This window comes from Scomber japonicus, chromosome 10 (genome assembly GCF_027409825.1).
Source record: "Scomber japonicus isolate fScoJap1 chromosome 10, fScoJap1.pri, whole genome shotgun sequence".
In the NCBI taxonomy this organism is placed as follows: Eukaryota; Metazoa; Chordata; class Actinopteri; order Scombriformes; family Scombridae; genus Scomber; species Scomber japonicus.
Genome location: NC_070587.1, coordinates 3,904,366 through 3,920,440, shown reverse-complemented (window position 1 = coordinate 3,920,440; position 16,075 = coordinate 3,904,366). Strand labels below are relative to the sequence as shown.

Sequence of the window (16,075 nt, the reverse complement as noted above, 5' to 3'; positions counted from 1 at the left end):
CAATAATAATTTGAGGCTGAATACTACTACTACTACTAATAATAATAATGAATAATTTATTTGTATAGAATCTTTCAAACTCAAACTGCAGCTGAAAGTATTTTACATTTGAAGCAATAAAACAAGAGCAAAAAGTACAGCAAGTAAAATTCAACAGAATAGATGAAAAAACATAAGGAAAGATTTAAAAATGAAACTTTAGTTTAAGGGATCTTTTCATTTTATTTCTTTTTTTGTCCAGATTGACATGTTTTGAGGACGCACTAAGATAAAGTGTATCTTTTCTGACTTCCACCTCCGTCACACTTATTTCAACCTCTGCTGTGGTTAAATTCTTCTTATTTTTACCGTATGGGTCATCTCTTATAACTTAACTTCTTTCAACCTCTCTGTTCAGCACAGCACTTTCTTCATGATGCACCACACTGATGTCCTTGTACCAGGGGTGGATTGGCCATTGGGAGCACCGGGATTTTTCCCGGTGGGCCGATCAATAATGGGCCGATGGCTGCCCGTTTTTTATTTTTTATTTGTTCATTTAGTTTTTGCCATGGTAACACTCCCGGCCCAGGGTCAGAGACATGCACCGGCCCACAGAGCTCCACTGCAGCCTGCAGACACAGCAGAGGCCCATTGGCTTGTCTGTCTAAAGAATACCTGGCCCAATGGCCCTATGATAGGCTACAGAGGCCCAGGAGTCCCACTCACACATGTACATAACACATATGTAGCCTATGATGCTTTACACATTTTTTTCAGTCAGTGATTATGGTTTATTGCCCGTTCAACAGTTTCACATTATACAGTTAAAACTAATTCAAGTCTCCAGAATATAAGGGATATTGTTCAGTATACTATTGTTATTAAGGGCTTGTGTGTTTAAATGTACATCAACGCGAGTTGGCACAGTATCTGCGCACGGATTGTATTGGGCCGGTCTGGACCAAAAAGCCCTGGACTGAATTTTTGTCTCAGTCCAGGCCTGCCTTGTACAAAGAAATAGAGGCATGGCGGCATGCTGATTGCAGCTCACAGACCCTGTCAGCAAGCACTTATTTTGTGCAGAGAGTAAGAACATTTCTGCACGCATATTAGTGAATGAGGCCCATTGAAACCAAAGGTTCTGAGGCAAATACCAGTATAGCTGTAATTATTGTGTAGTGATCCCGCAAAACCCAAAGCAAACATTTATTTCTTGATTCATTAGAATTTCAGGCCTACAGCTTAGGTTTCCTTTTCCTTAAGTAAATAGGCTATGATATGACTTGGAGTAACATTGCTTTTATTTGACTTCAGCTGTTTGTTTAAATCAGTTGTCTGCATAACCATAATTAAACCCACAATAACACCACACACAATATATTTAATAGAGTATAATTAGTGCAATAATGTCTTCATTTTACAGTTTTGCTCATTTGTCAATACACAACTTAAACGTTATATTGTAAAAAATGAAAAATATGTTTAAACGGTTTCCATATGCAGTAGTATATAATCACTACAAATCGCTACATTATACAATATTTGTGGATACAATAATTTTCATGGAGAAAGTTAAAGTTTCTCATTCATGCAAAAGGCTTCTTAAGAAATCGAAACTCAACTTTCTCTTTAGACAGACATAGAGGACGACTTATTTAACTTGAATTAGGCCGTCAAATAGAAAAAATATTTTAGAGTCAAAAGTCATTCAAAAATAAGCTTGTTCTTACCTTGGAGGACCAACTTAGTCTGTAGCAAACACTAGCCCTAAACAATATTTAAATCAATAAAAAAAGGAAGTTTTCACAGATGACATCCCTAAGGTATGCATACACACCCTCTCACTTCCTCTATTTATTGCTTTTGTAAAGAGTGAAAGCCAGATTAGATAGATAGATAGATAGATAGATAGATAGATAGATAGATAGATAGATAGATAGATAGATGTGTATAAATATTCAATGTGTGATGGGTTTCTTGCAATAAACCACTTTAATTCTACAAGTCGATGCATAAGTCTGATCTTTAACCCCCTGGGACAAAACACAATATAAAAAGATTTATTGTAAAAAGTGCATTTCTTATTATAACAAATCAGTGAGTGTGGGTGAACCACAAAAAACAGGAAACATCACAGCAAAGAGAACACCTCATTTCCCCTCCCCAAAAGCAGCAGCCACTATCTTCTCAGCATCATCACCCATTTCATCTACGGCACCGTTTAACGCTTGCAGCATGGCAGTGAAGGAGCGGCTGACAGAACGGGCATGTCTGGGCATCGCCATCTCCACCAGCTTTGTTGAAACCGTCGTCAAGTCCTTTTCTGCCGCCGCCAACCGCTTTTTGAACTCCCCTTTGGTGACCTCTATTGACAATGCACAAGTCCGTAGCTCTTGAAGTTTCCTGGGTTCCATGCCTCGCTGTCGGGCCAGTCGCTCAACCGATTTATCGTCCAAGCACAGGGATATTTGTGCTTTACTTAGGATCCGCACTGCTATACTCGAGTCCACCATGGAGGCCACAAAGGGAACAGGGATAGCAGACATCCCACCAGAAAGCGAGGCAGCTGCCCAGACTAGTGCTTTGAAAGCCTCCTTTTTCTGAGTGACCAGGGTGGAGGAAAGTGTGGGTAAAGCTAAGAGAAGGGCGTGGGCTCTGACCTCTGGAAGGTCTCTACCCATATCTTCCAACAGGCTACAGAAGTCAAATTTCTCCAAGGTTGAAGGTCTCACCAAGTAGACTTTAGGCTGTTTCACACCCTGTGATTTCAACACTTCCAGGCTGGCTTTCCTCTTTTCTTCTAGGCTCTTTTCTGTGTCTTTTGCCAAAGCAAAGAGAATGAAGTACACCGTTTCTCGCTGCAGGGAGCGAGCCTCCAGGAAAACCTCCACACTGTTGGCTTGAGGTGTCTGTGTGAATGTCATGAAGACCGCATTGTAGCGAAGAAACTTAACTTTATCCATATATCCTTCTGGTGTAAATGGAGAAGTGTTTGGGACAGGCGGCAGGTCCCACAGGTGAAAGTCAGGGTGTTTAGGGTTAGCGTAGTCTGCCACTTCCTCTGGGGCAGCAGGGGATGGCGACAGAGCTGCCCCTTCATCTCCTGGACCGAGGCCATGCAGCGAGTTAATGAAGGTAGCTTTTTCATCGACACGGTCCCCCACCACTGCTAAATTGATCCTACTAATTAAGAGATCTTCCACTGCATCCTTAACATCTGACAATTTGTTCTTCTCTATTGACTCTTTTAGGGTCTCAAGGAGGTTTAGGCTTTTGAAAACATCAGCCATTTCTGTAGAAAAATAAAAAATTGCAATTACTCAAAAAGTGATGACTTTCTTTTAAAATAGATTAAGGTTGTATGCAAGAAAGCATGAAATTTCACCCTTATAATTAAACAAAATAAAACAACATTGCAATGGTAACATGCAATAGCAGAAACCTGAACATTCCCAGAGAGCTAAATAATGTCCAACAAGCACATGTGTGTAATCACCTATTAATAAAATAGATACTGTATCAAAATAATACAATTAGGCCTGTAAATATGAAACAATAAATGTCAGGACCTAATGATGCATCAGATAAAAGCTCTTAGATATATAAACCATTCAAATCAAATTCCCAAATCAAATTTTGTGAATCTAAAGATTTAGAGTCAACACACTACTGAACACTCTTACCCACAGGTTTTCAGTGGAAACGGCCCTCTGGTTGAAATATCTGTTCCCAGTTGCCAAATGCTGATTCTTCGGCAGCTCTGAAGCACTGACGGCATCAGGTTGGTCTATTTAAGGTGTCCGTCCTGCTAGTGGATCATTCTAATCCTGTAAGCTCAGCCTTAATCCAAAATCAGTTTAGGCTACATGCTCTCATGCATAAGCCGTCAACAATGCACACACATTAACATGTACATAAATAAACATGCAAGGTCACAGTTTTTTAATAAAGCATTTCTTACAGTACAATATCAAATGCAAATCTTCACCAATAAAAAAAGAAAAAAGTTTGTCTTTATTTGTAGAGCACCTTTCATACCAAATGCAGCTCAGTGGAAACACACATAGATTAAAAGGAGGCATCAAGAAAAAACAGTGCTTTGTATTAAAAGAAGATAAGGATAACTTAAAAGGAAAATGTGATAGATTGCCCCCATTAAGTGTAACTGCTAAGATCCAGAAAAGAAAGTATGTGCAAAAGTAATCATAATGGCCATAAAGTTGCTTAAATTCTTATTTTTTAATTATATGAACTGCTTCTCCCTCACAGTCTATATCTCAACCATATGTAACAGGTCTGAAAAGGTTTATGTGTATGACATTACAGAAACTGCATATGTTGTTATTTAGGTATGAAGGCAGCTTATGAAGAATACTCTCTGTCTTTTCTTTGATGTTGATACACAGAAAAACTTAAACTAATAATAAAGAGGAACCGTGATAATAAATGTAAAGCAGGCGACAAGTTAACATGAACCAAGATGCAGTCTTTCTTTCTTTTTAGTATGCAAAACACCTGCTGCTGTTTCAGATCCTATTTTAAACTCACATCCTCTTACACAATGATTTCTTGTTCTTGGGTTTTCACAGTATACGGTTGTCATGTATTTTGTAATTACTTCATCTTTTTTCTTAATACTGAGCCTAAACAGTTTGAACTGTTCTGTGACTCTCAAAATATCTGAACTTTAATGCTTTCAAGGATACAACACTCAAAACACTAAAACAACACTAAAACAAAACTAATCTTGTTTCATTTTCTCAGCTGTGACTGTTTCTTGGTAAATCACATGCAGACTTCCTGGCGTCATTGGCCTGAAGTTGCCTGGCAACCAGCAGGCCGCACACAGATATGCCTAATCTTTCCTTCACAAATCACAAATTGTAAATTTTACATTTCTGTGTGTGTACATATGAAACAAACAAGATATTTCATTTCAAACCTTTATTTAAACTCAAAGACTCATTGAGGTTGGCCTAATTTACAATGATGTCGAGTAACAAACACATTTCAAATGAAGACAAAACAAAACCAAAAAAACCCAAAAACAAAAACAAATAAAAATCCATTAAAACAGTTACAGTGTGAAATAATATATATTCAATAATGACAATAAGAGTTCCTGGCAGGTGTAATTTTTAACCAGGCCAGCTGTTTCATTCTGCTGCCTTCTTCCTTTCTGTCTTTATACTAAGCCCGTGGTTGTCAAAGTGGAGTCCTTGAGAATATGTTTTCTCACTATATTTACATTGATGAAGCTCACAAACAGCTTCATCCACCCCCAACCCCCCATCCTCCTTGCTGCCCCCCCCCCCAGCACTATTATTATCACTACATAACATACAGGCTGAAATTGCTGCTCTTCACTGACTGTTCTTTTTGCACTGTTACTATTACAAATATATCCTACAGAACTTTTGCTGCCATTACTGACAGGCTTTTTGCACTACCACAACTTAATTTATACAGGAATGTATGCTGCTACATCCTACACATATATACATATAGTAGTTTTATTTTATATTTTATTGTCTATCTTTTTAGTATGAGGAAATGTCTTATCTGTTGTGTCTGTGCACTTTATCTGTTTAGCAACGTCTTCTCAATTCCTTTGTATTTGTATGTCTGGTACATGTGATTGAATTGACAATAACGCCGACTTTTACTTTAGACTTTGATAAATAACACAATGACAGAATGTATTGTCTGATTTATGTCTGTGTAGATATCCTTGACATGAAAACGTTTGAGAACCACTGGTCTAACTCTAATTAAGCTAGCCAGTGTCTTTAGCTTTAGCTAACAGCTAACAGCTTTAGCTTTAGCTCCACAATTTATGAACAGACATGGGAAATATTGTTCTTGTCTTCTACCTCTTAGGAAAACAGAATAGAAGGAAAAAACATGTTCACAAATTGAAGTGTTGCTTTAAAGACAAATTTCTATACAAACTATGTCAATGAAAAATCCCAATATGGTTAATTTAATGAGATTTCAGCTTCCTGGTGTTACTTCTCGAACAATAATATTTGACATTATAAAATAATTCAAACTTAAATGGCTATATTTTTAATATTAATGTAAAGTAATCCAGTTTTAACATCATCATCATCATCATCATCATCATCACATCACATGTTTACATAATGATAATAATATTGCAGACTGAAATTTTCAGATTAAGTGTGAACATATTTTCCCCCTTTATTAAACCTTTAATCCTAACCCTAACCTTTTTATTTTTATTTCTCAGTTCTCACATGCAGTAAATCACAGGGAGTTGCAATGCTATGGATTACATGTAAACTGCACATTGGATATGTGCCTGCACGTCATCTGATGTAATTTTATCTTCAACCATCTGAACTGAACTATCCTCATATCTAATCCATGATATCTTTCACACTGGAATACAGTGCCTCCTCTTCACCTTCCTTCTCCTCTTGTATATGGTTTGTGTCTTCATTCTCCTCTATCATTACCTCATTTCCTTTGCTCTCCCCATCTACCTCCACATGCACTTTTTTTTTCTTTACTTCAGCGTACTCTGTCTCTGCGGTCTCTTGGTTATTCCCCACCTTTGTTGCATTATTTCTTTTCAACAGGGATACGTTGATATGGGAATACTCCACGTCTGATTTCCCTGCTGCCCCTTCTTCAGCCACCTCTTCCACTTCTTCACCAGCATGTATCTTTCAGGAAAAAATTAGAAATTATATGAGTTATCCACTAGCTGCTAAAACAGCAACAATTTTAATCTTAATTATACACCAAAAGCATTTCTTCAATATGAAGGAGAAGTGATTAGAATAGAAACACCTGCACTGCTGCTGCCTGTGTGTGTTTTTCTACACCACTAGATGTCCTCATAGTATAGTAGAGTCAAATACAGCAAATTAGGCATTTAACTATTGTATAATATGACCAGGTGTATACATATAAATATAAATACCAGTTGATCCTCTTGACTGGTCACCATCTCCAGAGTCTCATCCAGAGGTCGATGGGTACTCTGTTTTTTCCTGGGAAGAAATATTTTTAAATATGAGTACAAATGATAAGAAAGAATTGTTGTTTTGTACAGTGCATGTTTTATTTTAATATTTTTATATTGTACCTGTGGCATTTAATCCCAAAACAGCAGAAGGTTGCTGAAATAAGTCCACCAATAAAAAATGCAATGATGATGTCCAGCCGAGTCACAGTTGTTAGCCATGCTATGGTTTGACCTGGAATCAAGAGGAACAAATTCATATAAAAGAGGCTAAAACTGGTCACTGCTGCTCCTGGTTTTATAGTATAGGACAGTAAATTTACTTTTCATGGATAGTGGATTTTCATAGTTTGGTTAAGGGTTGTTCAAATATAAAGTACTGTAGATTAGAGCACTTACCCTCTTGTTGTTCTTTCTTTAAGATGACAAGGTTCCTTTTTGCTTCTCCATTTTTATTGCTGCTGACACACTCAACAGCAGTGTTGTTGTGGTCTTGTAAAGTAAATATGACAGTGCTTTTGACCGTGTGATTTAACACAGTGGTGTTAACAGAATAATCAGTGTTGTTCTCCAACAGCGGCCATTTGATGGTGGGTAAAGGATACCCCTTACTGATACACACACAGGTCAGGACCCCTGAGTGAACCTCACATCCAGAGGTATTTTGGACTTTTGGAAGCACTGCAAACAAGCAGAACGATAATATTACATCTACAGTAGCCTACTTTCAAGTCACAGTTACTTTGGCATACATAGTCAGATTTGTGCTCAGATGTTTTGCTTCATGAGAGTGGCTGTTTGTTGTCATGTCAGCATTAACTCCATTTTTTAAATTTGTGTTTGAGCCAAATTTTAGTCCAAGTAATGAGATATGAAGAGAAACTTTCAACGCTGCATGAAATATTTAGTTTCACCCTCCTTAACAGTTGTCTTTGAATTGATTTGAAGTGAAACTGTGAGAAGCCAGGGGGAAGTGAAAAGAAGATGTGGTCTTATAAATGTTTCAGCTACTTTATAATAAAGAGTACAACAAGACAGTTTTTCTGTCTAAGATAAAACATATACTTACATGCCACTGTAACATTAGTTGTTAGAGTGTTGTTCAGATGCTTCGCTGTACAGATGTACTCTCCAGAATGATCTGTTGTCACATCAGGTATGACTAGAGTGGCCGTTCCCGTTCCGTTGTTTAAGGTTTTGTTTGAGCCGAGTTTAGTCCATGTGATAGCAGACGACGGGAAACTGCAGGTCAGATTGAGAGCATCACCTTCTGTTACAGTCGTCTTCCCGGTGATTCTGGGCTTCACATCTTTGGGACACATTTTGAAAGTTATTTAAATATAGCTTCAATATAACACTCTCCACATTGACAATTAATATTGTACATTAGCAGTTTTTGCACCTCACTGTACATTAAAAGGCAGAGAATGTGAAAGTTATTCTACATGAATTTTATGTTAGAAAAAAGGGACTCTGCTTTGAACTTGACAGCTACTGTATGTGATAATGAAAACAAAACACTAGTAATTACTTATTAAAGAACATCTGTACAAACTTACATTTCACTGTCACATTAACTCCTTTTGTCTGGTTTTTGTTCAGATGTATTGCTTTACATATGTACTCTCCAGAATGCTCTACATTCATGTTAGGGATGACAAGACTGGCCGTTTCAGTGTCATTCATCATTTCAATTTCTTTGTTGGTGCCAAGTTTAGTCCAGATGATGAGAGACGGAGGGAAACTTTTACGACTGCATGTCAGATTCAGAACCCAACCTTCCTCAACAGCTGTACTGCCATTGAGTTCAAGGTCCTTCACATCTGAGATGAAATGACAAGAGACATGGACACTACATTACATCAAAACACATGGACATGCTGTTAAAGAGTCAATGAATTCAAAAAGATGTGACAACACCTGCTGCTGCTTTGGGCATCCTCTAGTCATAAAATATATAGCAGGAAGCATACTGAATATATTCTGTGTCAAGATTTTAACAGAAGAACTTTAGTCCAAAATTTCAAGACACAATACAATTGTATGACGTTAAACTCAGCGCATTTCAGTTGAGTTTCAGAACCTCAGCACTGAGCTGGGAGAGCATCTTTTTATGTTTTGCAAAGTAAAAAGTACAGGTCATCATACATTGTTTTACTCACAGGTCACATTCAGAGTCACTGTCTCCTCTGTAGCTGTGTCACCTGTAAAGCCGACCTTACAGGTGACCTGGGTGCCGTGGTGTTCAGCTGAAGCATTAAAGGTCAAAGTTGAGCTGTGTCTCTGAGTGACAGCAGTTAGATTCTCAGTTTTTCTCTCTGTTAGATTTCCTGTTATTTCAGTGGCTTTCTCTCCTCTTCCTCTCCACATCCAGGTGATTGTAGGAACGGATCCAGAGCAGAGACCAGGAGCAGTGCAGGTCAGTGTGGTCTGCTGTCCTTCTGTCAGTGGAGGAACCATCACTGAGGGCTTCTGACTCAGATCTAACAGGAGAGATAAACAAGAAAATATGGTTGATTAGTGGAAGAAACGACAATACTGTTAGTGTTGGCTCAAAGTTACATTTTTTAGAATTTTTGTGAAATGTTTATTTGCACTTCCTACTGGTCACTTACAGGGCTCAATAAATGCCAAATATTATTTAATTCCAAATTTTTTTGTCCAGCTATTTTACAACATTCAAGTCTGTTTATGGGTCTTGGTAAACATGGCTGCATATGTGCAAATGTATATATGAATTAAATAAATAGCTTGAAGTGTTTGGGGCTGAAGACTAAAAGTTCACTACAGGATCGTGCCAGGTTTTTACAAGAAACAAGAATGCAAGAACAAAATCAATACAGTACAGTACAATCATAGAGTACACTTTCAAGAGTTCATAATTCTATTAATGGAGTCGAACATGTTGATGTTTGTTGTACAGTATACTACAGACAATATACAGTCTGCTGTAGCTCTTCATACCTTTGACGATGATCAACGTTCTAGTGGATGATGTGTATTCTTTCGTTGCTCCACTCAGATCACCCTCAACTCGGACTTGATAAGATCCAGAGTCTGACTTGGTGAGGTCATTGATGATGATGCTGCAGCTCATGTTATTCAGATCAGGCTCCAAAAGTGAAACTCGTCCCCTATACTCAGTCTGAACATTTGGGTTGGTACTGCTGGAGCTGAAGATTATTTGAGAATCATTTCTGTTTTCCTCTGATGGAAATTTGTACCAAGTTAGACTTTCGGGAGTGAAGCTATGATTGGTTGTAAAAGAACATGGTACAACCACACAGAGTCCAACCTCTGCTGTTAAATTTGCTTCACTAATGGTGATACAGGATCCATTATGACAGTATTCATCTGTTAATGAAGAAGGAAAAACAGACAATTGATAACAGATAATATTTACACATTGATCTATCTACTATATCAGTTGAAGAAAAACTGAAGTTTCTGAAATGATACTGAGCCTCTGTAGTGACAAAGATATGTGTAACAGTTTGCTAATGTATGAGGCTGATGGTAGCAGCCAGTCATGGAGTCATATTGCTCTATGATGACTTTGATAACTAAGCCCACATTAAGTTAGACAAAATAATTTCATTGTTACATTGTTTTTTGTTTGTTTTGTTGTTGTTGTTGTTGTGTACACATGTAGATGTATTAGAGTTTACCAAAAGGTAAAATGATGTATGTCATGGTAGTTTTAACAAGCCTATTGGATTGGATTTAAAGGACAAAAAGGACAAAACTATAGAGCATCTATTAAGACTGTTACCAACACAAAACATACAATTTGTAAGATCAACGCTGCAATCGACTAATTAAATGACATTAAAGTGGGATACTGTACCTGCATCAGCAATGCTGCATCTCACAGATAGAAGCAGAGTGATCCAGATGAGAACAAACATCCTACTTTGATGATTGAAACAGTCAGTGTGTCTTTCCACAGGACAAAATCCCCCTTTCAGAAGACACTTTACAAAATAAGTATAAAAAAATATACAGGAAGTTCAGTTGATCACACTGTACCAGAAACAGCTTTGCAGCTGACAGCACAGACTTAACACAGGATGTGGTATGTTTTCCAATTGCTTACTGGTGTGAATGAATTTGACTACCACTTTCCCCCAGGGTCCCTGACAACAGCTTAACAAGAGCTCTGATATAATACATTTTTGGATTTTGTCCCTCCCTATCTGAAATCAAAGACCCTCACTCTTTCAGTCTGTCATACAGCACAAACAAAGCAATCGATTCTAAAAAGCAATGCATTTGACTAATATCTTATTTACATTGAGAAAAAATAAAGTAAAAGCGTTTTACCCCTTGTTTCTTCTTTCCTCTGTGATCGCCGCTGAGTGTTTCTGCTCTACGCTTCCTCTCATCACTTTTCTACCTCTTCCCCATTTGTGCAAAAAACCCTAACGTTGTTTCCCTTGCTGTTTATCGATGCACTTCGGCTCAGACTGCCACAATTTCATACAGTTGTAATCCCTTACTGTCACATTATGCATCATTTACCCTTTTGGGATTTTGGCACCTTCAACACTGAATAACAAAAGAAAAGGAGGATTTTTGTTGAAGTTTGTACCACTCCCAAAATTCTGTAATACAAATTGTGTAGAAAAGGGAAGTTCATGGCAGTTATGCAAATAAGTGTGAACGAAATCATCTTGAGAAGCAAAACCACCCACTAACCAATGGGTAGATGTGTACAGTGTAGTTTTCTTCATGCAGATGTGTAAATGACTTTATATGTTTTAGTTATGAGTATACTGGTTATATATATATGTATGTATATATAGCTTCCTTTCATTTTTGTTGTACAGTATAATATATAATTCATTCTGTACAAAATGAATGATCTTTATTATTGACAAATAGCCTAAGTGCCAGTGGAGTAATGATGGTCTAAGGAATATTTGTTATTTGTTATTTATTTCTGTTTAAACTAAAGAGTTTTTGTCACTGATTAAATGCAACACCTGAAGATTCAAACAGTGACAGTGTGAACTTCCTCTTTCTCCATTTTAACCTTGTGTAGCCTCTTGAGAGCACTTCTGTATTTGTGTATTGCACAACATTTGTAGGTACAGTTCTCAGCAAATTCACCATAGTAATTATGTTTTTTCTTAGGTGGCAACATTTAGATGTTGGGCGTGAACTATTTTTGTCTTTGTCTTTCTTTGCATTTCTGCAACTTGTAAATGAAACATTATCATGAAGGCTGTAAAGGGTTTTTTTTGTCTTGCGTGTTTCATGTTTAACAGCGCTGTACCACATACTGTTCACTCTTAATATAGCCAGTCACGTCTGCCTTGCAGTTTTAACAAGAGGAAGTAATCTATGACTAGATGAATTGCAACAAGGTGTACTTCTTCTGTTTTCACATATGAAGTCCTGTGTGAGTCCATGCACATTTACAGACCCCTCCACTAAAAATGTGTTTTTCTTCTTGTTCCTACAGTTGGATGTTTGAGCTTCACTGTGCAGAATGGTGTATTTGCAGAGTTTGATGCCTGAAGGCTGTTTTTACATTTATCTGTTCAAACTGTAAATGACCTCTTTGCTAATTAAAAATCATTTTTTAGAAGTGGGCCTTTGAGCAGGATTTGTTTTACCATTACTACTTTGGAGACTAATCCTGGCCCAGTAAACTATTTAGACAAGACTTAGACTTGAGGCCTCCAGTGCACAAACTCTGAGAATGGACTTTATTGTGAAGTAGGATGACATCTTGTGTTCAGCAGGTAAACTTGAAATAGAATATATTTACACATTTATAGATTCTGGATTTTGCAATGAGGGAAAAAGTGTAGAAACCATTTTAAGGTTTAAGCGTGGCAATTTTTGTGCAAAATTCATATCAGACACACATTAGATTATTTTTTATTGTCTTAATACATACAGTATAAGTTTCCTCATGTATGTGCGTAAAGAGTGAAACTTTTTAAAATGAAAAAAGCATTATAATATACATAAATATACATAAAAGGGAGCTTGTCAGATGGTTGAACAGCTTTTGAAGCGCTGATGTCTGAATACAGAGGGGTTGCCTCAAACATTATGTATCTTTCCAAAATCTGCTATTTGACAATCACACGTACTACACACAGTTGGGTCTTTAAGAACAGATTACATATGTTTGCATTTCATTGCGTTTCATTTGGGTCATACAAACTTGGTCTTTTCTAGCATAAGTTGGTCCATTGGCAAGCATATGGGCACAGACATGACTGACCCACCACCACAACTGAGAGGCACTAATGTCAGAACGTTTCATTTTCTACATTCATTGTTTAAAATAATGGTTTCAAACAAATATGCAGTAATTTAGTACATCAGCAAAAAGATGCATGCCATCCTGCTCTCTCTGGTCACATCACTGCCTTAATGGCATAGTAAACTTCTCCATAAACATAATATAATTGCATTATAGACACAATAGCATTTGAACAAAGTAATTCTGTACAAAAAGTCATATTACAACACTTTGATAATAATTGCCAGTATATTTAAATGTAGATCCAGCTTAATTTAGGTCTAAAATAATAACATCTTGTCTTAACCTTCGTGTCGTCCTCCTGGCTCAAATTGACCCTGTCTGTTTTGACTGTTCCTTCCTTCCTTCCTCTCTCCCTCCCTCCCGCCATCCCTCTTTCTTCGTTCCTTCTGCCTTACCTCCCTCCTTCTTTTCTTCCCTCCTTCCTTCCTTCCTTTCCTTCCTCCCTTCCTTCTTTCCTCTGTCCTTCTTTCCTTCATTCCTCCCTTCCTCTTTTCCTTTTTCCCTCCCTTCTTCCTTTCTTCTTTCCTCCCTCCGTCCTACCTTCCTTCCTACTTTCCTTCTTTCCTTTCCTCACTTCCTTCCTCCCTCCTTCCTTCTTCCCTCCCTCCTTTCCTTCCTTCTTTCGTTCCTCCCTCCTTTCCTTCCTTCTTCCCTCCCTTCCATCCTTCCTCCCTCCCTCCCTCTCTTCCCTCCCTCCCTCCCTTTCCTCCTTCTTCCTCCCTTCCTTCCTTGACTCGAGGACAACAGGAGGGTTAAAGTGACAAAATGTCTTGGTTTTGTCACAGTCTGGTCCTCTATGTCCCTCTACCAGTCAACCAAATGCCATCAGACTGGACTGAGTAGAAAGGAGGACAGACAATAGAGCTTAAAGATTATATTTAAGGACCACTTGAGAAATGTTGCTTGCTGCATCGACTCTCTGAACTAAGTGCTAAAGTGAACTGAAACACTAGCTTTATTATTCAGAGTTACAGTTGTTTTTTCGGTCCTATTTATGTTGTTAAATGTAGCCTTAAAATGCAAACCACTCCTCTTGAAAGATTGATTTATTCAAGCTTTTGTCAACAGCAATGAATTCTGGGGCTGACCAATTATTCAACATATTATCGCAAATCGCAATACGGCCTACTGCAATTTTAAAAGAGGTACAATATTTCTGAAAAGTAAAATAACATTTTAAATTAAGTATGTTCATGCTGTAGACATGTCCTGACCTACACATCATATTCTATAGACTTCATTACAGCGCATTCATTTTAATATATCTGTCATTGTGAATGAGAATAATGATGTAAACATTATAATTCCATCTAATATCGTAAATCATATTGCAATTGCAATAATCACACTTTTTCAAAATCCTCTAATGAATGCTGAAGTTGAAGTTTATTTTTACTTTATTTTTAGCCAATTAGCTCCTTTCCTGTTCTCTGTCTGGTCACCTGTTCCCCATTCCCTTATCAGTCCAGTTTGTATTTCCTGTGTTTCAGTTCAGTCTTGTTTGCTCATTTTGTTTCGTCTTGTTCAGTTTTGTCTCATCTGCCTGCACTTCTGTATCCTGTTCCTGAGTTGTTTAATGAATATATTCTTCCTTATGCCTGCTGTGTTCTGCATTTGGGTCCATCTGCTCTGCACTTCATGACACAAAAAGCATAACTAAAACATGAAGCTGTAAATTCAGCCTGATAAAGTACACATGAATCCTGTAGCACACAGCAAGGTCTGTCTATGGTTGATACAATGTCAAAATATTTCCTTGAATGGAAGTTAAAAGCTTTTTACTTTTTACTGTACTTACGTTTTGAGTATATAGAGACAGAATGGCTTGATGGAAGTGAAGCTGCAGTGGTGTACAGTATATTAAATAAGTTCCTTTGCATCATATATACAGTACATCATCAAATGTTCAGGTTGGAATTGGACAGAAGCAGCATGAATAACGTGGCACAGCGGTAAAAGACAACACTTTCCTCGAATTTCACTCAGTCACAGTCACATTGGGATCCATTGCCACATCCTCTCCTGCCTTCTCCTCCGTTGCTGGGATATTTTGTCTTGTCTCCTTATCTTCCTCTATCAGCGCCGCCTCCTCCTTCACATTGACCTCCAACATTTCACCTTCGGCCCCACCAACGTCTTGTCCTTCTTCTGTTTCTTCTTTCTTAATTTCAGCGTACTCAGTCTCTGTGTCATTTTGTGTCTCCCCTGTGTTACTCCTCCTTTTTAACATGGAAAAATCAATGTCTGAGTATTCCACCTCTTTTGGTTCCACGTCACTGTCAGGGGCCGACTGCCCAGCAGCCTCTGCCCCGTCTTTAGCTGCCTCTTGGTTGTGAGTCCCATTTTCTTCCACTGCTTGACCACCATCTATCTGTCAGGTACAACATGGACACAATGAGTCATTCACATAAACTGATAAAAGACAGACAACGGTATGCACTGTACACCATGCATGAAATCTCTTCATCAGCGACATTTTATATTTTTAGCTATCTTGAAAGAGAAAAACAACAGCAATTCAAAACTTCTTGCTACTTGTCATGTATTCTTTACAAACCAACCAAGTTATATGATAGTCATCTGTTAAAAAATGTATATATATCATCTTTCAGAGTGCAGCTGACCTTTATTTATTTTTGCAGGGTTTTAAAATCAGCTTATCAGGAATTGAAACTTGCTTTCAATAATCTGTCCTGTAATCATGTTCAAAGCAGTCTGCGCTGTCTGCACTTAACATATATCAATAATAATAGACATGATGTTCACTGTGATAGATTATGGCTCTCTAATCAATCAAACTTTATTGGCATTAG

At 37.7% G+C, this 16,075-nt stretch overlaps 2 protein-coding genes across 2 annotated transcripts; both read right to left on the bottom strand.

Annotated features, from left to right (window-relative positions):
* Positions 1-2,061: 2,061 nt before the first annotated feature.
* irgq2 (immunity-related GTPase family, q2) lies at positions 2,062-3,272 on the bottom strand. Its single transcript, XM_053326699.1, has one exon. The coding sequence runs from the start codon at positions 3,270-3,272 to the stop codon at positions 2,133-2,135; it is 1,140 nt and encodes a 379-aa protein (XP_053182674.1). The 3' UTR covers positions 2,062-2,132.
* Positions 3,273-6,365: 3,093 nt separating this feature from the next.
* Positions 6,366-10,884, bottom strand: LOC128366204 (sialic acid-binding Ig-like lectin 5). Its single transcript, XM_053326887.1, has 8 exons — positions 10,824-10,884; positions 9,941-10,330; positions 9,139-9,459; positions 8,046-8,285; positions 7,376-7,657; positions 7,100-7,211; positions 6,935-7,004; positions 6,366-6,674 (listed from the first exon to the last, which is right to left on the bottom strand). Exons 1-8 carry the CDS (start codon positions 10,882-10,884, stop codon positions 6,366-6,368), a joined length of 1,785 nt encoding a protein of 594 aa, XP_053182862.1.
* Between the last annotated feature and the right edge of the window lie 5,191 nt (positions 10,885-16,075).

What these genes read in the sequence shown, in the direction of transcription:
- LOC128366204 (XM_053326887.1), bottom strand. Translation starts at nt 10,884, where the DNA reads ATGTTTGTTCTCATCTGGATCACTCTGCTTCTATCTGTGAGATGCAGC. An exon ending in AACGTTGATCATCGTCAAAG is followed by an intron (nt 9,460 to 9,940) that starts GTATGAAGAGCT and finishes CTCTCCTGTTAG; the next exon opens with ATCTGAGTCAGAAGCCCTCA. An exon ending in TTTGGGATTAAATGCCACAG is followed by an intron (nt 7,005 to 7,099) that starts GTACAATATAAA and finishes ATTTCTTCCCAG; the next exon opens with GAAAAAACAGAGTACCCATC.
- irgq2 (XM_053326699.1), bottom strand. Translation starts at nt 3,272, where the DNA reads ATGGCTGATGTTTTCAAAAGCCTAAACCTCCTTGAGACCCTAAAAGAG.